Source organism: Labeo rohita, chromosome 8 (assembly GCF_022985175.1).
Source record: "Labeo rohita strain BAU-BD-2019 chromosome 8, IGBB_LRoh.1.0, whole genome shotgun sequence".
Taxonomy (NCBI): domain Eukaryota; kingdom Metazoa; phylum Chordata; class Actinopteri; order Cypriniformes; family Cyprinidae; genus Labeo; species Labeo rohita.
The window spans coordinates 13826438-13835483 of NC_066876.1; the positions used below are offsets into that span (position 1 = coordinate 13826438).

General features: G+C 35.3%; 1 protein-coding gene across 6 annotated transcripts in view; it reads left to right on the top strand.

The window, feature by feature from the left end:
- gapvd1 (GTPase activating protein and VPS9 domains 1) overlaps positions 1–9046 on the top strand; it is a 54901-nt gene that overhangs the window by 33950 nt on the left and 11905 nt on the right. For 4 of the 6 annotated variants that reach the window (XM_051116250.1, XM_051116251.1, XM_051116253.1 and 1 more), the window contains 6 exons: positions 2156–2233; positions 2956–3302; positions 4558–4645; positions 7220–7252; positions 7943–8014; positions 8100–8243. In XM_051116250.1, coding sequence (XP_050972207.1) covers positions 2156–2233; positions 2956–3302; positions 4558–4645; positions 7220–7252; positions 7943–8014; positions 8100–8243 — 762 coding nt within the window. The remainder of the gene's footprint in view (positions 1–2155; positions 2234–2955; positions 3303–4557; positions 4646–7219; positions 7253–7942; positions 8015–8099; positions 8244–9046) is intronic. The other 2 variants (XM_051116252.1, XM_051116255.1) reach the window with 1 other exon arrangement.

Here is a 9046-nt window from a genome sequence, read left to right on the forward strand (position 1 = left end):
TTAAGTAACACTTAATTTACAACATTCGCCACAATGTGTTGGTATTTTTTTTTTTTTTTTGTTGTTGAAATATCAGCCAATATAAATTTTCATTACCTTTCAAAAGTTTGGGGTCAGTAAGTTTTTGAAAGAAGTTAATACTATTATTCAGGAAGGATGCATTAAATACACTACCAGTCAAAAGTTTTTGAACAGTAAGATATTTGGTGTTTTATTTTTTATTTATTTATTTTTTTTAATAAAGTTTCTTCTGCTCACCAAGCCTGGATGTATTCATCCAAAATACAGAAAAAGCAGTAATATTTGGAAATATTTTTACTATTTAAAATAACTGCTTTCTCTTTGAATATATTTTAAAATGTAATTTATTCCTTTGATCAGAGCTAAATTTTCAGCATCATTACTCCAGGCTTTAGCATGACATGATCCTTCCGAAATCATTCTAATATGCTGATTTTCTGTTCAAGAAAAATGTATTGTTATTATTATTAATATTTTAAAACAGGCGAGTACATTTTTAAGGATTTTTTGAAGAATAGAAAGATCTAAAGATCAGAATTTATTTGAAATAAAAAGCTTTTCAGTGTTTTTTTATGTTATCGTGTTTTATTCTGTAAGTTAGCTGTATTTTTAAGTTATTTTTGCTTCAAATCAAAATTACCCAACTGCAACCTGATTGAGGTTAATTGGAATTCACAATGAAAAATGTTTTTGCAAATGAACTCTTAATTATAGAAATTAATACTTTCATTTAGCAAGGATGCTTTAAATTGATCAAAAGTGATGGTAAAGACATTTATAATGTTACAAAAGATTTCTATTTCAAATAAATGCTTATGAAAGTTCTATTCATCAAAGAAACCTGGAAATTATACTCAGCTGTTTTCAACATTATAATAATAATAAATGTTTTTTGAGCCGCAAATCAGAATATTTTAACGATTTCTGAAGAATCATGTGACTGGTGTAATGATGCTGAAAATTCAGCTTTGAAATCACAAAGCAAAAATTACATGTTAAAATATATTTAAATAGAAAACAGTTACTTTAAATAGTAACAAATATTTCTAAATTTTACTGTTTTAGCCATACTGTGGCTCAAATAAATACAGGCTTGGTGAGCAGTAGAGACTTCTTTAAAAAAAAAAAAAAAAAAACATTAAAAATCTTTGTTTACACTGAAGACTGGAGTAATGCATTTTGAAACATATTAAAATAGAAAATGGATATAGAAAATATTTCACAATATTACTGTTTAACTGTATTTTGAACAAATAAATGCAGCTTTGGTGAGCATTAAAAATTAAAAATGGTTTAAAAACATTAAAAATGGTTAATGTTATTGGCTGTGACATTTTATATAATTTCTGGCTCTTTATCAGTCAGGATTTTAATATCCAGTGAATGTCTACTTATATTGCAACCAAGGTTATGGAAAAGAGGTAGCAGAGAGCAGAATGCTGACATATGTGACCCTGGACCACAAAACCAGTCAAAAGTCAATTATTCTAAATTAAGATTTTTATATATTATCTGAAAGTTGAATAAATATGCTTTCCACTGATGCATGGTTTGTTAGGATAGGACAATATTTGGTCGAGATACAACTATTTGAAAATCTAGAATTTAAAGGTGCAAAAAAATCAAAATATTGAGAAATCGCAGTTCTTAGCAATGCATATTACTAACTAAAAATTGAGTTTTGATACATTTATGGTAGGAAATTCACTAAATATCTTCATAGAACATGATCTTTACTTGGCATAGTAGTAAACAGATGATTTTGACCCATGCAATGTTTTTTGGCTATTGCTACAAATACACCTGTGCTACTTAAGACTGATTTTCTGGTCCAGGGTCACATCCGTTGTTTAAAGATGGTGATAAGAGCCAGTAAAATATATAAACGCATAATAACTTGGTGCATCTTTAAGTTCAAATCTGTTGTGAGTTTTGAACCTCTTACAGAGTAACACATCTCAAAAGGAGTATGTCAAACTTTTAATCTTATCATATTATGGTTTTATTGACTATTAAATCTTATCCTGCACAGCTGTTGAATGTTTCTTGGGATTTCTGGTGTGGGACTAACATGTCCTTTGTCACTCATTTACTCCATCCCTTTCTGCACCCCTCCATTCTTTTACCTCTCCAGGAGCTCACAGTCTATCCTGTGCACCCTCTCAAGCAGATTCACTGCTGGCCATGTTCGATCCTCTCTCCTCTGGAGAAGGTAATGTCACTTCCCAGCATGCACTGCTGTAGAATGCAGTACTTACACATGTAAGAGCTAGAAAGGAGTGCCATTAATGTGCCTAATGACAAGAGCCCACTAAACAGCATGTGCGCTGCGAAATAAAGCAAGCGCTTGCCAGATTTCTATCCTGTTATGACCCATCCTGGTAGAATAGAGGGTTTTATTATGTTGCTGTTTAAAGGCTAAATGCGATTTGTGTCTGTCTAAGCCTACAAATCTACAATGGAAAGTTGCATAAATGTGTTGGAGAGACATTGTGAGAATACGTGTGTGTGGGGCAAGGTGAGGGGATGACAGGTTGCTAGACCTCACTGCGGGCGTTTTGGCTCAGCGGCCCGTCCCCACTGAGCTAGTGGCACAGGGCTGGCATTGGAAGGCACACAGCAGAGATGCTGTACCCTTGGAACAGGTGGCCTACTTTCACCTGAGGTCTGTCTGACTCTGACAGCTCTCTCAAGCTCTCTCTCACACACACACACACACTCCTGCTGACGGTGTGCATGCAACCTTTTTTATGAATGCCAGTTGAACAGAAGTCATGTCACGACCCTGGCATCCAGTTTTGTTTGTCAAAAACTGGAGGTTACGTTGCAAATATCAATACGCAAAAACGTTTTTCTCACAGTAACAGAGTTTAGCTGGTGACATGATTTAAATACTAAAAGCTCCTTTAATATTTGGGTCAAATGTCTTTGCAGGTTCATCCACTGGCACCATTGTGCGGCCCAAGGTGCACTATCCTCGGCCCCCTCACCCTCCCCCTGACCCGCCTATTCCAGAGGCCAGCATAACGGGCCACCAAGAGCCTCGTCCGCCCCTCTTCGCCCCCCACCTAGTGCAGAGTGACCTGGAGCATCCCAAGCAGAGGCACTCCTACCCTGAAAGGCTGGTCAGGAGCCGCAGCACAGATGTGGTGTCCGCTGGCCGCAGACCCAACAGTGATCCCGGACTGAACCGCAGGACCATGATGGAGGAGAGAGACCCGGCTGGGGCTTATTCCACTGGACCCACCTCTTCTCCTAGCAAGGATTCACTCAAAGGAGAGGTGAGAAATATGGATTAATCGGTTTTGTATAATCAATATTATTTATAAGTACTTGCTCTAGCATTCAAAAATTTGGAGTTGGTAAGATTTTGTAATATTCATAAAAGAGGTCTCTTATGCTCTCAAAGGCTGCATTTATCTAATAAAAAGTAAAAATTTAATTTATTCCTGTGATGGCAAAGCTGAATTTTCAGCAGTGATCGCTCCAGACTTTAGGTGCACATAATCTTTTAGAAATCATTCTAATATTCAGATTTTTTTCTTCATTTAGTGTTTGAGTTACTTGAGGTGAAATGACTGACAAAATGTACACTACCAGTCAAAAGTTTTTGAACAGTAAGATTTTCAGTGTTTTTTAAAGAAGTCACTCACCAAGCCTCCATTTATTTGATCCAAAATACAGCAAAAGCAGTAATATTGTGAAATATTTTTACTATATAAAATAACTGCTTTCTATTTGAATATTTTTAAAATGTAATTTATTCCTGTGATCAAAGTAAAATTACTCTTCAGTGTCACAGGATCCTTTAGAAATCATTCTAATATGCTGATTTGCTGTTCAAGAAAATGTATTATTATTGTTATTGTTATTATTATTATTATTATTATTATTATTATTATTATTATTTATTATTTATTATTATTAATAATATTTAAAACAGTTGAGCACATTTTGTTTCAGGATTCTTTGAATCGAAAGATCCAAAGATCAGCATTTATCTGAAATTATAGAAAATATTATTTAAAAGAAATTATAGAAATTAATATTTTTATTTAGCAAGGATGCTGTAAATTTGTCAAAAGTTATGATAAAGACATTTATAATGTTACAAAAGGTTTCTATTTCAGATAAATGCTGTTCTTCTGAACTTTCTATTCATCAAAGAAAATTGAGAAAAATCTACTCAGCTGTTTTCAACATAATAAATGTTTTTTGGAGCAGCAAATCAGAATATTAGAATGATTACTGAAGGATCATGTGACAGGAGTAATGATACTAAAAATTCAGCTTTTAAATCACAGGAATAAATTACATTTTAAAACATATTTAGATAGAAAACTGTTATTTAAAATAGTAAAAATATTTCAGAATTGAACTGTTTTTGCTGTACTTCGGATCAAATTAATGCAGGCTTGGTGAGCAGAAAAGACTTCTTTAAAAACATGAAAAATCTTACTGTTCAAAAACTTTAGATTGGTAGTGTAAATGTTTGAATGAACTACTTTAAATAGTCATGTCTTTTTATGTGTTCAGTCTGAGGACAGGAAGGACAGTGATGATGAGAAGTCTGATAGGAACAGACCCTGGTGGAAGAAGCGCTTTGTTCCTGCCATTCCTAAAGGTGAAGAGCCCAACTCTTATTCCCTGAAGGTTTTGTAATGAGTACATGCCTGCTTTCTTCCTGTGGATCAGTGGTCAATGGCTAGAAAATTGCATTTAAATATAAAAGTATTCTGTTTGAACGGGGGAAAAGTGCTGATAATATCTGCTTCTATTATTGGTCCAATTGAAATTATATTGAAATTATAAAATTGAAAACATTAATATTGGCTAATACTGATATGGCCACTGCTCTAAGTGCATCCCTACAACTATAAGACTTTTTTTTTAAATGTGCAAAATTTTGTCTTTGTGACTTTTAGCTTTAAGAAGAAAAAATATTATTCATTTAAAAAGTCAAGTCAGTTGGCTGTTCTGTTCTTGTGGATGTTTGACAATTAAACACTAATAATGTTTTGTATGGAATTACCATACAAACATTTAAAAGTTTTGGATATAAAGTATAGATTCTGTTTAATACACTTTTTTTAAATGATTTTTTGATGAATATAAAGGTCAAAAGAAAAGCATTTCTTGGAAAAATAGTAATATAGGTAACAGTCTACATTAAGGTGCATTAGTTAACTACATTAGTTAACATGAGCTTAGAATGAACAATACCTGTACAGCATTTATTAATCTTAGTTAATGTTAATTTCAGCATGTACTAATGCATTATTAAAATCACAAGTTGTGTTTGTTAACACTAGTTAATTCACTGAACTAACATGAACAAACAATGAACGGCTGTATTTCTATTAACGAACTTTAACAAATGTATTTTTAAATGTTTTTCATGTTAGTTAATACAGTGCTGCTTGAAAGTTTGTGAACCCTTTAGAATTTTATATATTTCTGCATAAATTTGACCAAAAAGTTAATCAGATTTTCACACAAGTTTTGAAAATTGACAAAGAGAACCCAATTAAACAAATGAGATGAAAATATATACTTTGTCATTCATTTGTTATAAAAAAAAAAAAAACAGCGTTAAATATTTGTGAGTTGCAAAAGTATGTGAATCTCTAGGATTAGCAGTTAATTTGAAGGTGAAATTAGAGTCTGTCTGTTCAGAAGTGTTTTCAGTCAATAGGATGACAATTAGGTGTCAGTTTATGCCTTGTTTTATTTAAAGAACAGGGATCTATTAAAGTCTGGTCATGTTTGTGAAAGTGAATCATGGCTCAAACAAAGGAGATCTCTAAGGACCTCAGAAAAAGAGTTGTTGTTGCTCATCAGGCTGGAAACGGTTACAAAACCATCTCTAAAAAGTTTGGACTTCACAAATCCACAGTAAGGAAGATTGTGTACAAATGGAGAAAATTCTAGACCACAGTTACCCTCCCCCAGAAGTGGTCGAACAACAAAGATCACTGCAAAGCAAGATGTATAATCATTTTCGAGGTTGCAAAGAACCCCAGGATAACTTCTAAGCAACTAAAGGTCTTTCTCACATTGGTTAATGTTGAAGTTCATGAGTCCATCACCAGGAGAACAATAAACAACCATGGTGTGCATGACAGGGTTGCAAGTAGAAAGCCACAACTCTCCAAAAAACACTGCTGCCTGTCTGCAGTTTGATAAAGATCATGTGGACAAATCAGAAGGCTTTTGGAGAAATGTCTTGTGGACGGATGAGACCAAAATATCATTTTTGGTTAAAAAAAAAAAAAAAAAAAGTGTTACGTTTGGAGAAAGAAAAACACTGCATTCCAGCATAAGAAGAACCTTATCCCATCTGTGAAACCTGGTGGTAGTATCATGGTTTGGGACTGTTTTGCTGCATCTGGGCCAGGAGGAGTTGCCATCATTGGAACAATAAATTCTGAATTATACCAGCAAATTCTAAAGGAAAATGTCAGGACATCTGTCCTTTAAATAAAATCTAAACAGAAAGTGGGTCATGCAGCAAGACAACGACCCCAAGCGCATTCTACCAAAAAATGGTTAAAGAAGAACTAAGGTAATGTTTTGGAAGGGCCCAATCAAAGTCTGGACCTTAACCCAATTAAAATGTTGTGGAAGGACCTGAAGCAGGCAGTTCTTAGGAGGAAACCCACCAACATCACAGGGTTCAAGTGTTTCTGTACTAAATAATGGGCTAAAATTTTTACAAGCCATTGTGCAGGACTGATCACCTGCAGTTATTGCTTCAAAAAGGGGTCACAACAGATACTGAAAGCAAAGATTCACATACTTTTGCACCTCGCAAATATTTAACACTGGATCATTTTTCTCAATAATTAAATGACAAAGTATATATTTTTGTCTTGTTTGTTTGATTGGATTCTCTTGTCAACTTTAAGGACTTAGTAAGTGTGAAAATCTGATGATGTTTTGCATTATACTTGCGCAGAAATATACAAAATTCTAACGGGTTCACAAACTTTCAAGCAGCACTGTAATGTCTATATTGTCACCTATGATCGATTTAATGCATCCTTGCTGAAAAAAAAAAAAAAAAAAAAAAAATCCAAATGCAACTCGAATCATCTTTCTAATGCTCATTAGCAAGTAGCATTTACCATGGCGTGGGCGAAAAGTTTGTGTTTGTGAAGCCCAACCCTGTCTGTTGCTGTCTGTGTCCCTTACACAGTGCTCTATTGGACTGCAGAGGGTGAACTCCCAGGTAACCCACTCTTAAAGCTCTCTCCCACTCAGTCTAGTGCTGTACACTAGCGGCCCGAATATTTGCTAGTTCCTATAGATTTTTCCTCGCCACTGCGTGACGGCTAGAGCTGTGACGTGACACAGTCAAGCTTCATCTTTTCATTCATGCAGCCATCTTGGTTTCCCATAATTTATTTTGCAGTGGTTGACCTCTATAAAAAGACTTTGCTCAAATATGCACTTGAAAAAGATGCATAATTTGCTGTAGGGGTATAAAAATTACCAGTACTTTGATACCAAAACTAAAATAAATAGTAATAAACTTTGCAAATTAACTTAAAGAACAAGCTTGTTTACTAGCATATTGCTTTTTGCTGTGGAATCAAATAATGGTATTGTTATTTGATAGTTACTGAAACTCATAGAGAAGACAGTCTCATCAATTTCACATGTGCATACACATGCCATTCTGCAACACAGAGGTCCACATCTATGTGTTTGCACTTTAGTAGTGACATGCTTCCTGTTTTAGTTCCCCATAACTGAATATTTGGTAGTGGCTCATGTGTGAAGCAAAAGCATTCAAAGCATGTTCCGAGAGGGTCCACGTCTTGAGGATCACCTTCTTCTAGGAGCACATCTGTAGCGTTGTGCCTTTTTTTTTTTTTTTTTTTTTTTTTTTTTTAACTGCTTTTGTTCATTTTTGCAGTGCCAATTGGCGGGCTCCGAAAGCGAGACAAGACCGAAAAAGATGAGCAAGGAGCGGAGAGGGTACCACAAGGTCTGTTTCCATTTAACTCTATCATTCACTCACTGCAGCCATTGTCCAAGTTGATCATATGTGTATTCATGTTTGTGCATCTCAGGAATACCAGATGAGCCTTCAGCGCTCAGACAGAGCTCTAAGGCCCAGTCAGCAGAGGCAATAATCGACAAATACAACAAGTACATCATGGAGAAGCGACCTGCCCACAGTGATGGGGCAGTTGCTGGAAACTATGTTGGACAAGGTTTGACATATGATAATATTCATTTTTAATACACACAAACACAAGAGGTATATACTAGGGTTGGTCCGATGGATGATGGCTTCGTCTATCGCCGATGGCTGACAGACAGCAAAATGTTGAGCCGGCATCGTGATTCCTTCCCCACCCCCGCTTCTGCAACCCACCTAATTCAAATACAGTGTTCGGAAAAAAAATGGCGTGTACTGTGGAACCTGTAAAGGGAATAAATACGAGATGGGAAGAAAAAATACAGTTCAATACTTTCTCTCGCAGGTATATCGCTGGGTAATTATACTGTATATAAAATGCAGGCATCAAGAAACCGCTATGTTAATATGCGTGGCATTGAAATTGCTTTTAATTATGCGCTCGCTTTTTACTTTCACTTTTGAGATTCGCAGTCATACTTACTCTGTGTATACTGTGGAGCGGTAGTACACAGCACGCGTTTTACAAGACTAGATGTTTGTCAGTGGTGCTCAGACTCTGCAAATCATTCACTGTCCTGTCAGTCATCTCTCCTTGCTTTGTTTATGTGGTAAGTTGAAATTTTATGTACTGTAATGTAACAGACTTCCACTAGCAAGCAGCTAACCATGTTCCTTTACTGGCTCCGTAGAACACGTTATTTGTTTTCTGTGCCTTTCTGAATACGGATTCAATCTTTGGGCACACCTCTAACCCCTTCGATGTCATCGTCCATCACAATGATTTTACTGTACTCATCGTCTGATTTGGTAGACTTCGGCAAGTTCTAGTACACACTCTCTTCAGTACTGTGAAATAAATAACTAAAAGTAGTG